Here is a 20137-nt window from a genome sequence, read left to right as displayed (position 1 = left end):
GTCATTAAAAGTGTAATTGAAAGAACAGAAACTGTTAAGCCCAGTTTTCAGCTGCATTGACTTTAGAAGCACGTGGGAAGGCAAACACCACACCCGACGACCACCTACCCTGTGAAAGAATTACTGAATTTCACAGGAGCCACAGCTTCTCTCATGTCTTGTAGGTTTGTTCTGTAAACTCAAATTCTTGATCTAACTTTCATCTTGTAGGTTCCAACACTCTTAAAAGGACTGCTCTAAGGGTGATGTTGTAGGGATACCTATAGATAGAAGAAGAGAAAAGGCCAATATAGACCAGCATGTAGACAGAGGCTGAGAAAGAACAGAAAAAGCGATGGAATTTGTAAAAGGCTGTAGGGGCTGGGGGATCCTCACAAGATAACAACTGTGGAGGCATACTTGCTCAAAAGGGGGAAGCTTTAAAGGGATAGAGCCTATCCATTAGCATTCAGCCTACATGGCTATTTAGAAAGAAGTCTCAGCCACAGATGAAGTCCTCACTATGGTTTTTGCATTTTAATCAACAAAATAAGCTTTGAAATCAGCATTCTTCCTCAAACACTGTAACTCCAATGTCATATGTGAAATAAAAAATATCGCTTCTCATCCTGGCCAGTGTGGCTCAGTTGGTAGGAGCATCGTCCCGTACACCGAAAGGTTGCAGGTTTGATTCCCAGTGGGGGCACATACCCAGGTTGAGGGTTCAAACCTCGGTCAAGGCACAATGGGAGGGAGGCAGCCAATAGATGTTTCTCTCTAACATCAATGTTTCTCTATCAATTTTTTAAAAACCACCCCTCTTTTCTAATGTACTCACATTCTCTCCTTCCCCCTCCTCCTATTACATTAAAGCTGCCTCTATCAAGAAGATCAGAGGTAAAGGCAGGAGTTATACATCCACCTACTCTCCAAATCAACAATTCTCTTCTGCACCTTCTCCAGCTCTAATCCAAGCCTGACCCTACTATGTGTTAAGGAAGTTCATGGTGCTGAACAGCAATGACGCAAAATGATAAAACAGCTGCCTGCCTCTGACAGAACAATCAGTTTATTCCAGTCTACAAGAAAAACTTCAAGTCGACAGTCTTTTGCTTTCTTCAAACCTCTCAAACTATATTCAAGAACTGTTTGTGTTTTAATTCTAATGCAAATGATAATCTTCACAGAACAAGACATTCCTGCCTTTGGAACTTTGGATGTTACCAAGATGACAGTCTCTCTGATACACAAAAAAGTCTGCAGAGAGAAAGCTCTTTATGCATACTGTCAGAAATATCTCAATGGAAAGTTTTTAAAAAATGACTTAATAAAATTCAGAATTCCCTTATTCTGTACTTTCCCTCACTTAACCAGCAATCTTCCTCAATCTCTAGTGCATCCCAGTTATACAAGAGGTCCTTATCGATCCTTTGTACTTAATGTCTGTTTATTGACATATCTATATGCCTTATCATATTGACCTACTAGAACAAATACAGTGTGGACTTTCTCCTTTGAATGGAATACATGTCAGAGGACTTTCAGTCAGAGCCTGCCACTTTATGAACACTTGAGAACCTCAAACATCATCCAGTATAATGACTGACTCACAGTTAGTTCCCTCCTAACTTAAGACTTACAAAAGCACCACAGAGCTGCTCCTGGAGAGGAAACCTGACTGCAAGCAGGTTTCTGTCACTACTCTGATGAATGATTATGCTCATTCTGAAGAGAAACCCCACTGTTGTAGTACACATGGCAATGCCTTCAGAAGAAACACAAGCTTTATAGAGCATTGGAAAAGTCATAATCAACAAAAAACAAAGCCAAAACACCTATGAATGCAATAAACATGGAAAACCCTTCAGAATACAGTCTCTGCTTTCTCCACCCGGAAGGACTCACGCTGGAGGGAAGCCCTCTAAAGGTGTAAGAGTTTCCTACAAGAAAACAAACCTCATGGTCAAGAGAGAAATCACACTGGGGAAATCCACACCTATAAGAAATGTGGGGAAATTTTAATAAGAGCTGAGCTTCAACTAAATACCAGAAAACTCATACTAGAAATTAATGAATGTACAGGACCATTAAGCTAAGCTTCTGCCCTTACTAAGCCTTAAAGAATTCATACTAGGGAAGAAATCTGAAAATGTTCTGAACTGTGGCAGGAAGAAAAACCTCTCCTGTATCCACAGACTATTACCGAGTATCTGCCTCATCACTAAGAAATGGCTACTTATCGGGAGGGGAACAGAACAGAGAAAAGGAGTTTTGTGTGAGAAGGATGACTACCCACAGACACTTCTGAAGTTGGTCATGCCTGGGCTAGTGGGGAAGTGAAGATTCTTACGATTTCTGCAGCACAAGCTATGGAAACAGCAGGGCCAAGTGTTCAGATGGAGAGGGATCTGCTGGTACACTGGCGACTCACTGAGCTGACAGGCCCAACAACATGCACACACCGAGGGATGCTCCTCTTTCTAGAGACAATGAGTTGCAGCCTTGTAAAACACGGTAATCTTTTAATAAACATCCTTTAGAGTTGCTAGCAAAGGAGAAGGGGAAAAGTATTTTAGGAGGTAAATCAATTGGTGATTCTGTAGAACAGGGGGAAAAGCATAAAGGGGGAAGGAGAAAAAATGACTTGGGGGTTTCTGATTGGTATTAAAAATGGGCAGATGGTGCAAGTATCTCAGACAGGGAACCTTAACAAATATACCAAAGCAAACATATTTTCCATGCAATCATGTTCGTACTAAGTGTTTTTTAAAATTACCGGTGAGCTTTCCTTTAATATTAAGTTTTTTTCATTGGTAAACATAATTTCTCTACCAAGAAAGAAAACACCTAAGAGGCCAAGTATCAAAATCTGTTCTTCTGTCTTCTTTCAACCTGAGTTAATTTCAAGTGTGATACAGAGTTAGAGAGAAACCAGGATTAGCATTACGTTTGATTCAGGTCTGCTCTGAAAAACATGTATTCCCTCAATGACCAAGGACGCTCCCTATATAATAAGAAATAACTTTTCACATTCAAAGATAAGGCAGATAGTTTCTACAGTGAAACAAAAGGTTTGGAATTTTTCATTCCCCCCCTAAGCAATTCTGAAGTACATGGCTCAGCAGACATGGCTGATAAGTCGCTTTACTGAGAAAGCAGCTGCTCTTCGTATAGTTGCCCCTTTCTTCCTACAGGCCAAGGAAAAGTTTAGGTGGAACAAGGTTAGCTAAATTCTGCTTAACGTGAAAGACTCAGGAATACAGACAGAAATTCCACAAACTGATAGGAATTACAGGGCTCTACATAGGAACTGAATTAACAATAGGAGATAGATATTTGAATAAATAGAAATGGTTTCTAGTACAGGAAACTGAGTGAAACTTGTGTGGTTCAATCACCAGTCTGCCAATAAGATTATTAAGCCACTCAGGATTCAGACTCTAATCTTCCAAGTTCAAGTTTAGTACACTTTTTACTTCAGAAAATGTGAATAAATTGTCACCTGAAGTAAAGTTACATATGGATATATACACATAATAATGAGCTTTAATTGAAATAGTTTTGATGTAACTTAACCTGAAGATCTTACAGTTTCATACAGTATACACACAAACAGGGTAGACAAAAGTACATTTACAGTTGCGAGTACATGAAACAAGAGCTTATTCATGTATTATTATTGTATTATTTACCATACGAACGGTAAACCTACTTTTGCCCATGCCTGCATACACACACGCACAGGTTTTTTAGTTTTTTTCATATACAGAGACTTGAACATTTGTCTAGTGGACAAAAACATGAAGATAAATTTACTAGATTCAGTAATATCCACTATCTTCTCATAATATTTTGTTAAATTTTAACAAAAAGAATTCCTTCATTTTTTAAAAGAATCTCTTCATACTTTAATGAAGCATATTCTAACTCCATAATGAGGTAGACACACTTTATGCTACTAAATATGACAAACCCATTAGACTGGCTGACATCATGGCTTAAACAATCTTTTGTTAAACTTTTCAGTAGCAAGAGTTTTGAAATAATAACTAGTATCTGTACAAACATTTCAGAAAACAATTTGAAGATGTTCATGCTCTATGACTAATACGCTCGAGTGCGGATATCAACATGGATGCTACTCAGCAACACTGAACATGAGAAACATGCTAAAGACGACAAAAAAATAGGATACCATTTACATAAAAATGTAAAACCTGCAACAGCACACATTGCTAAGGGATATATGTGCTTGCAGAAAAATACTAAGTACACAGGAATGACATGGATCCACACTGGACAGTGGTGATGGACAGTGGTTGCCTTGGTGGGAGGAGGGAAGAGAGATGAATGTGGGAGAGTGAAGAGTGGCTTCAGCAGTACTGGGTAGGCAGATGCACATGGATTCATCTTATTATTCTTTATGTCTTATATTAAATACTTCGTGATGAACTAGAAAACACTTTTCTGCCAAATGACAAACTCCAATTTATGCTGCCCGATGTCACGTAACCTTGGTGATTATATGAGTAATGGTCTGCTAGCCCTCACGCGACCTCCCACCTTTGGCTATCTGCCCACCATTAACTCGCTGCAGCTGACTGGCCTCTGCCCTGGCTCTCACAACTCACTCCAGTAAGCGTTTCCCTCATGTAAGCATAACGAGTGGCTTACAGTGGGTAGATGCTTGATAAATGTTAGTCTCCTTTAAAAAACAAAATAAAACAAAAATGCCTTCCTGGATTCTCTCTCTCCTCTCCAAAATGTCAACACACTGTCCTATTAGAAAGTCATAAAAAAAAGGTGTAAGGGAAGAGACTGAAGTAAGTTGTGAAACCCAGTATCTAATTTCCTTTCTCCCATTAAAAAGCTTCAAAGCCTTGGGTAAATCCCTCACTCTCTCGAAGTCTATCTCCCCCTTCACTGAAGCGCTGAAGCCAAATCTACTAAAATGATTCCTACAGTCCCACCTGTGACTCAGTGACGGACAGCTATGGACACCACATGAGTTTCTGAGGCCTGAGTAACACACAGATAAGTTACATCAAGAGCTTTAAACATTTAAAATTTAGAAAGTATAATTTGACAATTCTAAAACTTCTTAATTTGGGATACTATAATTACCTATTTTGTATATTTAAAAGAAAAGTTCTTAAAAGTACTTACATCTGGTTGAATAGCTTTAAATACTGGGACATCCATTAGCGTTATCTGACCCTGAAATAAAAAGTAAAAAAAAAAAAGGACCATTTCTCCTTTGGAACTTCATGATATAACAAATATTCTAAATTAAAGTGACATTCTGTACTAAAATATATTGAATAATCAAATCTTTATCAGAAAAACCTCAATTTATAAGAGCTTAATAAAATAAAAATTTAGCCCTTGTGCCATTAAATAAGTATTTTTAATTATCTCACACCTATTCATATTTGTAAGATAAATGAGGTAAAGTCAGAAAATAAAAATAATTTTGAAAATCTGAACAGTTACATATTAAATTAAAACCAAAACCAAAAATCAGATCTACTGGCTAAAGATGTAAAACAAAATCCAACAATATATCAAAGAACAATTTGAAATGACCAAGCACAGTCTGTTCCCGGACTCTACGAGTTGTTCAGTATCCGGAAATCAATATATTCTGTTAACAGGTTAAAGGAGAAACAGAATATAAACAAACATTTATGCCATTTAAGAAATATAAGTTTTTCTGGGTAATTTTCATGATATTGCAATAATGCCTTCAACTTTCATTTTTCAATTTTTTAATTACAAAAAAGGTAAAAACACTCCTAACATGCCGATAAAGTACAGTTGGCTTAGGGAGGTGGTACAGGTGGGGACTGCAAGAGCAATTACCATAAAGGTAAAGGTTATTACTTACCAAGCTAAAAGTGAAGTTCATGAAGTTGCTCTATAAACATCTATAGCTCTTCTTATGCTCCCCATTTCATCCCTCTGCTTACTCCATCCTTGGCCTGCTCTCCCTATTAATTCCAGCTTTGTTTGTTTTTACATCTCCTCTGCTGATGCTACAAATTCTAACTCAATAGCACCAATACTTAAACTATGCGCAAAAACTGGAAGGAGAGGGGAGAGGGGGCGCTTACCGCATATTCTTCTGGTGTAACCTTAAGAATGTCAAACACCACGGCATCAAAGCTCTTCTTCAGTTCAGAACCCTTGTCACTTAATGATTCAGAACTGCTACTCTTCTGTTAAAGCAAAAGAAAATGCATCCATTTTAATACAGCCACTGCCACAGGAACCAGGCTGGCATTAAAACTGGGGAACAGAGCAGGGGGGCTAACATGCTGCAGGACTGGGCAGAGTGCGTTGCTTATCTGGAAAAGCACTAAAGGGCAGGCAACTTGAAGCCTAACCTCAGCTTCAGATTTTTAGGTTCTGGAGTAAGTCATTTTCTTGTCTGCCAGTTTCCTCACCCTGACAGCCCTATCATTTCCTATAGAAATAAACAATTTTAATAAGTTCAATGATTTTCAAATGGGGTAAAGAGAAGTATGGAGAGAAGGATACACTTATGTAAAATTTTTACTAGAAGAAAGATTATTTTCATAACATAACCATAAGAAAACATTCAGAACTCTATTAAATTAGATAATCCAGTATTATTTATTTGTGAAGTGAATGCCCATCATACTGTAATTGATACTGTTCTTTCTATTATATTACAAATTTAAGTGTTTTCTGCTTTAAGGATACTGCTTTAAGTTTGAATTTGCTATTGCTACATGTAGACCAAAAGGTGGCTTTTGGCTCTGAAAATCTAATTTCTGTTCAGTTTCCACTTCCTCTGTATCATGAGATAAATACGTATTGTGCATCGTTTAGCTGAAATCAGAGCATCATCACTGTAACAATATTTAGATTATGCTCTGCTAAATGGTGGCAGGAAATACAGTTAACGACACACACAAAATTAACCAAAGTTTCAATTACCAAGGTATAAGTCAACCTACCAGCTGTTAATACACCACTTTCGAGCACTTGTCCCTATGCCTCATTTTTACTTTACCCCTCCCTTTAATGATCAGCTAATTATCAAAATCATTACAAAAGAAGGAATCCATCATTAATTTTAGAAAGTTCTCAACCATAATTACTTCAAATATTTCTTCTGCTTCCCTTTCTCCTTCTGGTAGTCCCATTACATGTATGCTACACTTCTGTCACTGTCCCACAGTTTGTGGATATTCCATTCTTTTTCATTCCGTTTTAGTTTGGGAAAGTCCTGTAGGCACATCTTCGGGCTCACTCATCCTTTCCTCAACTGTCTACTGGTCACCAGTCTACTGGTGAGTTAAAGAAAGTCATTCTTCATTTTTGTCACAATGTTTTTGATCCTAGCATTTCCTTTTGATTCTTAGAGTTTCAATATCCCTGCTTACATTACCCAACCATCTGTTCTTGCATGCTGTCCATTTTTCCCATTAGAGCCCTCAGCATTATTAATCATGGTTAATTCCCAGTATGAAAATTCCAAAGTCTCTACCATATCTGAGTCTGGTTCTGTTTCTTACTATCTCTTCAGACTACATTTTTCTTACCCTTTAGTATGCTTTGCAATTTGTTGAAAGCCAGATGTGATGTATCGAGTAACAGGAAGATAAATATGCCCACAGTGTATGGGTTTATGTTTATTTAGGTAGGAGTTATGCTGTGTTTATTCTTTGTTGTTGCTGGAGGTACCTGAGTGTTCAATTTCCTCTAGCATCCTTGTTTTTCTCTCTCCCATTGTCTTTGGATTTTTCTAGAAACTCCTCCTTAGCCAGAGTCTGTGCCTGGCAGTTCTTTCAGCTGCAATCCTTTATTGCACAGGAGCCCCGCAGATGTGGTGTTGAGGTGTGGGGAAAGGAGAAGCCTTCTACAGCCTTACAATCAGGTCTTTCAATGAGCCTGTATCCTTGGGCTGTGACCTTTTCACGTACTTATCAGTGCCTCTACTTCCCCCTTAGAAAGTTAGACAGTGGGGCTAGAGGGGGCTGGAGGTGGGTGCTTCTCTCCCCCCAGGTAGGTTAGACTCTGATAGTTTCCTTTAGGTCAGGGAGAACAGAATGTGTTGGACACACTTCAAAACGATTATTTCCCTTGGGCATATTTCAAAACGGTTGCTTTCCTCCTCTCCTGCTGGAAAAAGAAGAGGTTTTCCCCTGATCGTCACTGTGAGAACCTTGTGGTGAGGCTCCTAGAGGTAAAACTCACAAAAGCGGGGTTGAGGGGCCTAAGACTGGACCCCTAGGGGTTTTTAACTTTCAAGCTAGTCCACACACAGCTTCCAGCAGCTGGGCAACTACAGCCTAAGTATCCCTACCCTTCCTGGGCTCCAGCGACTTCTGCTCTAGGTAAACTATGATTCTCTGTATTTGCCCCTCTCTCTAGTTTTTTGGGCACACTGTCAGTTTGCTCTGTGACATCAAGTCACTGACAGGGCTAAAAAGAGTTATTCATTTTTAGTTTGTTTAGTTTTTTTTGTGTTGTGAGGACAGGAGTGATTAACTCCAAGCTCTTTACCTGCCCGAGCAGAAATCCAAAATCCCATAAATGAATTTTATACATAGTTTTATTTCATGTGTTTAATCTCTGTAACTATGACAAGCTTACAGTATGCCACCAATATTATTTTGTCCTAAGACTGATACAGAAATTTATTCATAATGTTAAGCATTCAAATAGACATCAGTTTACACTGATCTAGTATATGCCCAGAAAACTAATTACATCTGTCAAGTAATAACCTGGTAAAATTAAACATAACTTGGTAATTTTTTCCAAGGTTTTAACTCATGCAAGAAAAGTTAGCAAGTAATAATGGTAGTTTTTTTGGTCATGAAAATGAGTAATCACTTCCCTTTTGATCTTACAATCATGAGGGATGTGCTTCTATCTGCTTCCCCAATACCAGTCAATACCACGGTAGTGATAAGAAGCTAAGCAGTACTAAGCATAATGTACTCTAAGAGAAGAGATAGTAACTTTTTATTCAACACAAGACTAAACAAACTACATATTTCTAAAAGTCTGAAACAAAGTTTACTGTAACTACTGATACTGGAAGCTTCAAGCTCAGGTACATAACACTTTCAACAATAAAGATAAATTAAAAAAAAAAAGACCAAAGGTAGTGAGAAAGGAGACATCAGTCACCCAGGGAAAGTATTTTATTCATTCTGTAAGCTTATCACATTTCTGAGAAACCTGCATTTTGATATGTTAATAGATCTGTATTTTAAGAGAAGGTGGAAACTATTTTTATATCTGAAGCCTGATGTAATTCATTCACTTTTAGGAGACAACAAAAATTTTTATATAAGTGAAATGATATATTTTATTTACAAATAATTGTGTACTGCTTCCTATAATACTACAAATGTTTCAGGATATATAGTTACAAATATACTATACATATACACACATACACTTAATGTATTCAAGTAATACGGTTATAAATATACTAAGTAAACATACATATAAAACAAACACACAAACATATAATCCCTGTCTCAATGAGGAAAAGCTATGTATAAATTTGTGAAAAAATTTTTAAAAAGTTTTTTTTTTTTTAAAGTAACAGTTTCAAAAATAGAAAAGCTCCCATTTGTTTAGGGGATCAGGAAAAGACTTTCCTGAAAGTTTAGTATTTGAAACAGGTTTTGAAAGACAGTATTTTTTGTTCGGTGAGAAGGAGGGATATCAGAATGAGAAAAGAAATTCTGGGCAAAAAACTGACATAGGCAGGCATAACAGAAGTAGGAAAAGCTAAAGTTTATATGTATTCTTTCATGAGATTGTAAATTTCATGTAGAGGATTAGCAGCAGTTAAATCCATTAGAAAACAAATTTAGGGCCATTTTGAGAAAAGTCTTGAATGAAAAGCTGACCGTCATTTGTATTTAATTAGGCAATGAGGAACCACAAACAGTTTGGGGGTACAATAAAGTTTAACAGCTGTATTTTAAGAACACTAAAACTGAACTGCAGTCAAATGGACCAAACACAGCTGAGGAAAGAAGTGCAAGATCAAATTAAAAGGCTGTTGCAATAATCCAGACAAGAAATAATGAATGACTAAAAGAAGATGGCACTAGTAGAGTGAGGAGGAAAGGACTGGATCCTAGAGGTAAAGTCTAGGGGAGAGGCTCTAAGGTGGCTGCCAAGGATCTCTCTTTGTAGTCACACCCTTGTGCGATCTTCTCAACTTGAGTGTGAGCAGGACCTGTGACCTGTTCCTAACCAACAGAATAAGCAGAGATGATGGGGTGGCACTTCCAGGATTACATTACAGAAGACAGTCAGCTTCAGTTTTGCAGGCAGACTCTCCTGGCTGTGCTAAGAGAATAACTGTGGGGGGCGAAGGGGAAGCAGGTTTATGAGCCATCTAAAAATTTAAACTTAGATGGCTAGGGTGATGGAGATGCTATTAGCAAAAGTCAGAGAGAGGAGCTGCACTATTTTCTTTACAGGCTGTGCAGTAATAAGTTGATTTTGTTCATTTTGCAAGTCAAATGTCTTGTCCATCAGAAATGCTTAACACAACTGATGAGGGAAGCCAGAGCTAGAGGTAAAAAGATGGAAATTATTTGCATAAGAAAAATAATCAAAACCACAGATTTAGAATAATTTCAATGATAGCAAGGCCCAGGTAATTGTCTGGGGCAAAATGGAGTTAAAGTTATTAAGAAAATTTGAGGCCAAGGTGTTAAAGGACCATTCTTCTCAAACTATATAATAAGAAAAATAAAGAAAAGCACAGAAGCTAGATGCCGAAGTTATTAAGGACAGCAGGCAAGTACCCTAGATTTAAACAAAACAGTAAAAAAGGTGAGGCAAAAATAAATTCATGAGACATTAACGAGAGAGGTGAGCATTGGTTCCATCTTTATCTCCATCCTTAACACTCTAAACTACATCACCGGAGTAGCCCTTCCAACATTCCAGCCTCATGTCATGGTTCTTTAATCTACAGGCTTGAAATCAAGGGATCTACACAGTGAGCAAAATTATATAGTTCCAAATAAAAGAATCTTTGTTTCACTTTTACTATTGACCTCAAGGTTCCTGTCATGTAAAAACACCCATAAAAGAAATTCTAGGTGTCCTTTAAAACTAAACCCAAGAAAGGATTTTAAGTAATCAGTTATGTGTCAAGCACTTTAAGCAGATACGGATTAGCTGTTTGTAACATGCAGTGAACCTCTGAATGGCACAATGAAAACTTTTTTTTAACTAAAAATTTATAGCCCCCTTTCAAGTTCTGATTTAAATCTGTGACCAACAATAATGCTTGAAAAGTTAGAGTGCCAGGTAAGAAACCTGACACCGCCATGTCTTACCTCGGAAGCGGTAGCAGCAATGTTAACACTGCTTGCCTGCCCGTTCAGTAAGTCCATGCTTCCCACAACATCGGTCCCTGGCGCTAGTTAACAGCACAGACAGCTGACTGCTTCACGTCCAAGGCCACAAATACATCATTATTCCTGTGAAAAAGAAACAGAAAATTTTAAATGTGTGTGTGTGTTATTAGAAGTCTAAGAAACCAAATCCATGCCTATCGTCATGTCAAGAAATAAATTTTTTCAGCTTTACTAAGCTCTTTATTATTTTAGTTAAATCACTAAAGCCAGTTTGAGGGCAATCCTGCATGCTGTTTCCAAATGATCAGAAACACCACACTGGCAGTGCTCAATGCATATTACTGTTAGGTTCTTCATCGCCAAAGCAAAAGGATAATGTTTCACTTATTGTGAGAAAAATTCAAAAACTTTTTTAGTTTTAAGTAAATAAAGTGTAAAAAAAAAAATGTGGCAGAGTTAACTTGTGGCGTAACAATAAATTTTTAGAGATCTAAATGACATCCCTAAATCAACAATATTGAGTAAGTTTACCATCGCTGATAGTCTAGTGTACAAAGACATCACAAATAAAGTATTCTGGAATGTGTAATAAAAACACCACAGTATGTATTCATTTGTATAGGGCTTTAAAGTTCATTGAGTATCTCACTTACCTTCACAACTACCAATGAGACTAACTAAGGAAGATACCATACTCATATAACACACACAAACAGAGCCTCTGAGCACACAGGCTGGTACATGAGGAGCCAAGAATAAAATTCAAGCTATCTAAAATTCTGGTCAAATATTCATTCTGCAACACCATGTTTCTTTCCACTTTACTGGAAGTCAGAATATTAACCTGAGGTTCTAAACCCTTTCCACAAATAGCTTCACTTGTCTAGGATAGAATTTCTTCCTCTCTGAAAATTAAAGGTGTAAATGGACCTTATGGCCCCCTTCCAACTTTAAATTTCTATGATGTTTTTTAAAATTTCTCTATTAGTTTACATTCAGTATTATTACGTATTGTTTCAGGTGTATACCATAGGGGTTAGACAATCATATACTTTACAAAGTGCTCCCTGATATTTCCAGTACCAACCTGGTACGATACATAGTTATCGCAATAATATTGACTATATTCCCTGTACTGTATTTTATATCCCCATGACTGTTTTGTAACTGCCAATTTGTACATCTTAATCCCTTCACCCTTTTCACCCAGTTCCCCAACTCTCTCCCCTCTGGCAACCACTAGTCTGTTCTCTGTATCTACGAGTGTTTCAATTTTGATTATGTTGTTTAGCTTCCACATATAAGTGAAATCATATGGCATTTGTCTGAGTTATTTCACTTAGCATAATACCCTCTAGGTCCATCCATACTGTCACAAATGGTAAGATTTCATTCTTTTTACAGCCAAAGTAATATGCCATTGTATATATGTACCACAGCTTTTTATCCACTCATCCACTGATGGGCACTTGGGTTGCTCCCATATTTTGGCTATTGTAAATAATGCTGCAATGAACATAGGGATACACATATTCTTTCAAATTAGTGTTTTGGGTTTCTTTGGATGTATACACAGAAGTGGAATTGCTGGGTCATAAGGCAAGTTCCATTTTCAATTTTTGAGGACCCTCCATACTGTTTCCATAGTGGCTGCACCAATCTGCATTCTCATCAACAATGCAAGAGGGTGCCCTTTTCTCCACACCCTCGCCAGCACTTGTTGTTTGTTGATTTATTGATGGTAGCCTTTCTGACAAGTGTGAGGTGATAGCCCACTGTGGTTTTAATTTGCATCTTTCTGATGATTAATGACATTGAGCATCTTTTCATTCTATTTGGCCATCTGTATGTCCTCTCTGGAGAAGTGTCTATTAAGGTCCTCTGCCCGTTTTTTAATTGGATTGCTTGTTTTTCTGGTGTTGAGTTGTATGATTTCTTTATAAATTTTGGATATTAACCCCTTATCAGATGTAACACTAGTGAATATATTCTCCCATTCAGTTCTTTTGTTGTTGTTCATCTTTACCCGAGGATAATTTTTCCATTGATTTTTAGAGAAAGTGGAATGGAGGGGTGGGGGAAGGAAGAGAAAGAGAGACAGATGTGAGAGAGAGACATCAACCTGTTGCCTCCCACATGCACCCTGACTGGGGCTGGAAATCAAACCTGCAAATCAGATATGTGCCCTAAACTGGGAATTGAACCCATGACACTTCAGTGCTCGGGCTGATACTAACCACTAGACCACAATGGCCAGGGCTCTTATGACTTTTTCATAAGAGAAATGCTAAGTGTCTATAAATTACGTATTTTAAACTATATCCACTTTAAAAACTGAGGTGGAAATATCAATAATAATTCTCTTGATGCTAAATTTCCTCTCTCTGGAGAGCATTACATGACAGTGATGCAGAAGCACAGATAAGGACAGACTGCCTAAGTTTGAACCCAGCACAAAGTTGGACTTCATGCTCACTTTCCTTATCTACAAACCAGAGTTGACAATGAGTCTTTATTTCATGGAGTTGTGCTGAGGAGAAATGAATTAATATATACTAAACACCTAAGACAGTCTGACACACAGTAAGTGGGCCATTATGATGATGCATATTTTGTCTACTATCTATTTAATCCACAGAAAGCTTAAATTCAATGCAGTCTTCCAATTAAAGACAAAAACCTTAGGAATACACCTCCGGCAAAATACCTGTTGGTGGGCATCGCCAAAATCCTAACTGCAGACACCTGAATGAGATGTATCGAAACATGTTTATGGTTTTCAAATAGTTAAAAATTATTACTAATGAAAGCAGCCTTCAGTCACATCTTAAATTTATCTTCATTTCTTTAGATATATCCTCCTCAGTACCAGCTAAGAGCAAAACATTATGCTAGAATTTTTAAAATGAAAATGTATTAGAAATAATGGTTTTTAAAACCATTTAAAATTCATTTAGAAAATCAATGTGAAAATGAAGCGTGCATAGGAATACTTTAACTTCCTCTAATCCACAGTATTTCATTTTGTAAGCTTCACTATCCTTACGACACTATTAAGATCAATTTATATTTACACTCCTATACAAAATGAGCTTGAAAATCCAAATTCTCTCTGAAAGCAACACTCAGTTTGCAATGAAACACTTTCAAATAATTTCACTTTATTCCACATTCTATGCATAAAGATTAATTTAGATATGAATTCATAAATCAACAGTGCCCCCTAGTGTTAAGAAAAATATTTTAATTATATTGCTAGAGGAAATGTATCCTTAATCTACTATATGTACATCAAATATATACATTTTATTACCACTATTTACTAAAAAATAGGTAATACAGACCAGGAATTAACATTAATACATTTGTGAACTATAACAGTAGAGATTCAAGTTTTCTTGACCTGCTTTTAATTAAAATGTCATTCAAATTATTCCATGAAGATTAAGGCCATACTATAATGAATAATATTTTTAGTGAAAAAAAATTTTTTTTAAGTACAACAAAGCATACCTTAAAAAATATCCTATTCATAACTATTTACAAATGTACTGCATGTCAACAATATTTAATACTGTTTAAGGATAACAAAGCTTCCTATGATACCATAAAAACACTGTACGTCCTAAAAGACAGTTTATTTGTTTAGTATATGCTTCGAGACCTTTCTGTGCTTTACATAAAGGTTCAAATTAAACAATACAAATATAGGCTGTCCCAAAAAATGTATACACACACTTTGAATAATTATAAAGGCAATGTTTATTAAAATACATTTCATTTTCAAAATTGAGCTATCAGCTGTTAAAGTGTGTATACATTTTTTGGGACACCCTGTATATGCTTTAATCTTACTTTTCCTAGTACTATGAATGGCACAATCATCTATGACTACCAACATCACAACAGATCTTTTCTTAATTAAATTCATTATTTCCTAGCTATTCTCTTCTGAAACTCCTGAAGACAGTTAATCTGATTGTCTTTGGGTTTAAATCCCCAAAACAGGTGTATCGCTTCTTTCCAAGCAATATAATTCCCAAATCTGAAATGTGAAATGTGTAGATATAGTTCCTTGCTTGAGGTCACAGGACTAGGTTATTAAATTGCAGGCACATTCAGCATCCTAACTCCCCACCTTCTCAATATATTTCCACCAAAAAACCTATGCTTTTTAAATAAATGAACAAGGGGGTTCAAGTGAAAAGTGACAAATTCTCACTAATCTGACATCATCGTCTCAGAGAATCAGTTACACATTCCTTTATACAATAATTTAGCTATCATCATTAGAAATATGCTAAAGATACAACAGTTTTACCAAAACATACTCTAGAAGAGTTAAGCAACAATATGGAAAATGGCAGTGAAATGCAATTAATTAGTGCAATTTCTTTGGAAACAACAATACAGAATTGATATGCTCATACACTTTGGATTAAAAATTTCAGTCCTGTAATTGCACCTTATCAGAACTGGAGAAAAATAAAAAAACTAGACAGATAAAGCTATTCAATGAAATACTATTTACCACAGTGAGAACCAGAAGCAACTTTAACACCTGTGTACAAATTCACGTTAAAAATTTCAGGTGGACAGCCCTGACCGGGTGGCTCAGTTGGCTGGAGCATAATCCCGTACATCAAAAGGTTGTGGTCTGATTCCCGGTCAGGTGTGCATGGGAAGCACCCAATCAGTGCTTCTCTCTCTCTCCCCTTCCTCTCTCTAAACATTACCTTCGGTGAGGATTAAAAAAAAATTCAAGTGGACAATTATAAAGAAACACGAAGCCCTGGCCAGTCTTGCTCAGTGGTTAGAGCGTCAGCCTGCGGACTGAAGGGTCCCAGGTTCGATCCCGGCCAAGGGCACGTGTTTTGGTTGCAGGCTTGATCCCTGGCCCCGGTCAGGACTTGTGTGCGAGGCAACCAGTCGATGTGGATACATCGACGTTTCTCTTTCTCTCTCTCTCTCTCTCTCTCTCTCTCTCTCTCTCTCTCTCTCCCTCTCTCTCTCTCTTTCCCCGAAAAGCAATGGAAAAAATATCCTCAGGGGAGCATTAAAAAAAAAGAAACACAAAAATAGGAGTGACAGGTCCAACAGAAACTAAAACGTCTCATTATATTCTTATAAGTTTTGTGAAAAAGATTAAAACACTGTAATTGCAATTTTATATTTTATGAATATAAAATTATTACAAAGCTTGCTTGCTTTCCTTTAAAATTTACTATTAATAAACATTAAAGACACATTTTATATGACACTCATAGAAGGCCCAAAGATTTAAATGGCCTGTGTATCACAGCATAAAGGCACGCTAACTTCAGCATGTGTGACAGCTAAACTTGCACGGCCTCCTTAATATTGTGATCTAAGGAAATTAGAGATTAGCCCCAAATTCCCCAGTACTTTGTTTCCAATAATTATAGCCATCAAAATACGGGCTAAGATGAAAAGATTGTTTTCAACATAATTGGTATTGAGCTATTCTGACAAAAGTTTAATAAAAAAATGTGGCTGCCTCTTAAAACCACTCCTGGTAGTACTAAGCAAGAAGACTATCTTTCCTATTTGCCACCCTTTAAAAGTTCAAGTTACTACAAAGGAAAAAGAAAGGAGTTCTGATGTAAACAGGGGTATAGAGCTGCCCAGTGGCTCCCTCAGAGAGGTCATTAGTCTCCTGCCATTGTTTGTACTTTTGCTGCTCTTGCCAAAATCCCATTGCTATATTTTATCTCTCCTAAGACTTATATTTATAACAAGACACAAGAGAAAAACAACTATTTTTCATTCAGGCACATAAATATAATACAGTGGTACCTCGGTTTTCAAACATCTCCGTTGGCGAACATTTTGGTTTGCAAATACTGTAAATCCAGAAGGAAATGCTTCGGTTTTTGAACACGCCCCAAAAGTCAAACATGCCACATGGCCTCAGCTGAGGGCAAGATCCTGAGGCCTAGCTGTTGGCTGTGGATCCCTCGGTTTTCAAATGTTTCAGAACTCAAACGGTCTTCTGGAATGGATTACAGTAAAAAACCGAGGTACCACTGTAAATGACCTCAAATTACCTATTTAATAAGTATCTGTTGAAAGGATGAGTGAATGACTGAACAAAGCAGTCATTACATGAAGACCCGATTAACAGTAAGAGTATAGGGAAAACGGCAATCAAATAATCAATACACACAATACTATACATGTTTAAAAGAATATTATGAGGATTTCTATTTCCAGAAACGTGGCTGACAAAACAATGTAAGGAATCTTGGCCGATGTGGCTCAGTCAGGTGAGCATTGTCGGTGCACCGAGAAGTCACTGGTTTAGTTCGTGGTCAGGATACATGCCTGGGTTGCTGGCTCAATCCCCAGTAGGGGGCATGCAGGAGGCAGCCAATCGACATTTCTTTCTCTCTCCCTCTCTTGTCCTCTTTCTCTAAAATCAATAAAAAGACAACCAAGACAAGAAAATGGAATTGAGACCCTTACTCTCTCTGTTCCACAACATCTCACATCTTTACCTAGAATAAAGTCAGAGAGACTGATAGTCTACCTCTATCAGTGATAAGATAGTCTATTTTTTAAAAATGTATATACTGGTATAGGAAGATAAAGAAACTTATCTCTCTAGGTTTGGGCTTGACATTGAGGCTGCAGGATGGCATCAACAAATTTGTCTACAAATATGTAATCCTAGACATGCTCCAGCATAGACATAGAATTTGAATTTATACTACCAGCATGATCCAAGGATCTCAAGACAAGAAATTCATATTTAATATATTCACAAGCCAGTGGGATTCCCAAAACCCAAGGCAGATGAAGGGAACAAAAATTTGGAGGAGGAACATTCTTTTAACCCAGGCAATGTGGGATTCCTACAGACAAAGCCCAGTGGCAAGATGACAATAAAAATTCACCAACTCTATAAACAAACAACCCACTACAAGGAAAGCAGGAAACACAACTATTATTAGGATTACCACTTGAGAACTTTAGATGAAAAATTATCAGATACAAGGTTATCAAACAGGAAAGATTAAAATCAGCAGCCTTAAAAGAAGAAACTGAAAACATACAAAGTGTAATGAAAAAGCAAGACAAACATTTGTAAGAAAACCAAATAAATATTTTTTCAAAAGGTCATTAGAGAGTTAAGCATTAGATTAAACACAACTGAAGAATTTGTGAATTAGAATAGAAAAATAAAATTATGCAAAAATTAATGCACAGAGTTAATGAAATGGAGAAAAGTGAAAAGAGACAAAGAGAAATGAAAAATAGAATAGTAAGATGTAACACAACCTAAAAGCAGTTCCAGAGGAAGAGAGGTAATGAAAGGCATTCTTTAAAGAGGTAAAGGCTGAAGTTTCCAATGAGAAAGACATATATGTTCATATTTACTAATCACAAGCCTTGAGCAGGATAAATAAATACAAAGAGTCATATTCATACACATCACTTTAAACTCTAAAAAGTAAGTGGGATAAGGCACTTTACTTACATAGGAGCAAAGTTAAATGGAAAGTTTCAACAATACCAAAGGACACAGAAGGTATCTTCAAAATGCTAAGAGAAAATAACTGTTAACCTAGAATTCCATACCCAGCTAAATTCTCATTCAAGAGAAGGTAAAATGAAGATACTTTAGACAAAAAAAGAATTTACCACAAAATTAGTCCATAGGGATAGGCAGGTAGAAGGAAGAGGAGGAAATGAAAAAAGGAGGGAAAAAAAAAAGGGAGCCTAAAAGGTTGTTCCTACTCTATTTGTTTACAATATGGCTAGAGGGGGAAAGAGCAGGGAATGAAAGAACCGGAGACTACTGCACCCTGCTATACTGTGATTCAGCTTCAAGAGTCACATGTCTGCAGGAAGAAATGATGTTTGGGTTTATAAAGAAAGTCAAGTTGAAGGGCAGGATGAAAGGAGAAGTAAAAACACCATAAACAAGGGCACACTTTAAAAGTAAAGATGGCTCCAAGGAGGTCCAGCATGGAGCGCTGGCTGCTTATAAGGCAGAACCCTTATGATGAACTCTGGAAAGGGTTAAAAACCGCCAAGACCAGCCTGTGGAGGGTTTCATCTGTCAAGTGGGGGAATTTAGATTGGAAGAGATTGGCACTAGGAATCATTAAAAGGTTTCTGAGTAGGGCAATGACCTTAGGAAATGAAAACCAGTATTTCAAGGTTTAATATGCCTGGGGTATGCCACTGGGCTTTAGAGAAGATGAGTAGTAAACAAGATGCTCCCACCTTTTTTGCCAAAAACAGTAAAGTATCTAAAGTGATGTGCAGGCCCCTTTCCCACTTGAGCTTCTCCAATCTCTGCTCTCCAGAACCCTCTTCTCATCTCTGGTTGTACGAAGCCTCCCCTGGTCATAGTCTATCTCCTAAACTCCAATAAGCTCATTCTACCACTACCAGTTTTCAATTCAGAATTCCTAATTCTGTAGAAATGGCAACCACAGTTAGAGGATACTTAAATGAAAAAACAAAAACAAACAGAAAAACAGAATTCATGAATAGCCTCCACCATCCCACCATCCCACCATCCCCTCCCCGGCCAAGAGGCAGAGGAAGGAGTTCAGTGGGAGAAGCATGAGACAACAAATACTCCTTCTAGGACTTTAAACAGGTGTGTTATGCTGGGTAAATTAATCTCTGGACTTTGGTCTCTTCATTTATAAGTAAGAGATGATAAAATGTACCTTGGACAGAGGCTGTGAAAATTAAATGAAATCATACAGAAAAAAAAAATCAATGCATCTAGAAATGGTATACTA

General features: G+C 37.1%; 1 protein-coding gene across 2 annotated transcripts in view; it reads right to left on the bottom strand.

The window, feature by feature from the left end:
* RALGPS2 (Ral GEF with PH domain and SH3 binding motif 2) overlaps positions 1-20137 on the bottom strand; it is a 104953-nt gene that overhangs the window by 63845 nt on the left and 20971 nt on the right. For both annotated transcript variants that reach the window (XM_087827867.1, XM_087827868.1), the window contains exons 3-5: positions 11334-11477; positions 6093-6197; positions 5146-5196 (exon numbers count right to left, since the gene is read on the bottom strand). In XM_087827867.1, coding sequence (XP_087683993.1) covers positions 5146-5196; positions 6093-6197; positions 11334-11390 — 213 coding nt within the window. In that variant the 5' untranslated portion in view covers positions 11391-11477. The remainder of the gene's footprint in view (positions 1-5145; positions 5197-6092; positions 6198-11333; positions 11478-20137) is intronic.

The sequence above is a fragment of the Miniopterus natalensis genome, chromosome 19 (assembly GCF_054644295.1).
Source record: "Miniopterus natalensis isolate mMinNat1 chromosome 19, mMinNat1.hap1, whole genome shotgun sequence".
Taxonomy (NCBI): domain Eukaryota; kingdom Metazoa; phylum Chordata; class Mammalia; order Chiroptera; family Miniopteridae; genus Miniopterus; species Miniopterus natalensis.
This window is presented reverse-complemented; position numbering and strand designations above follow the sequence as displayed.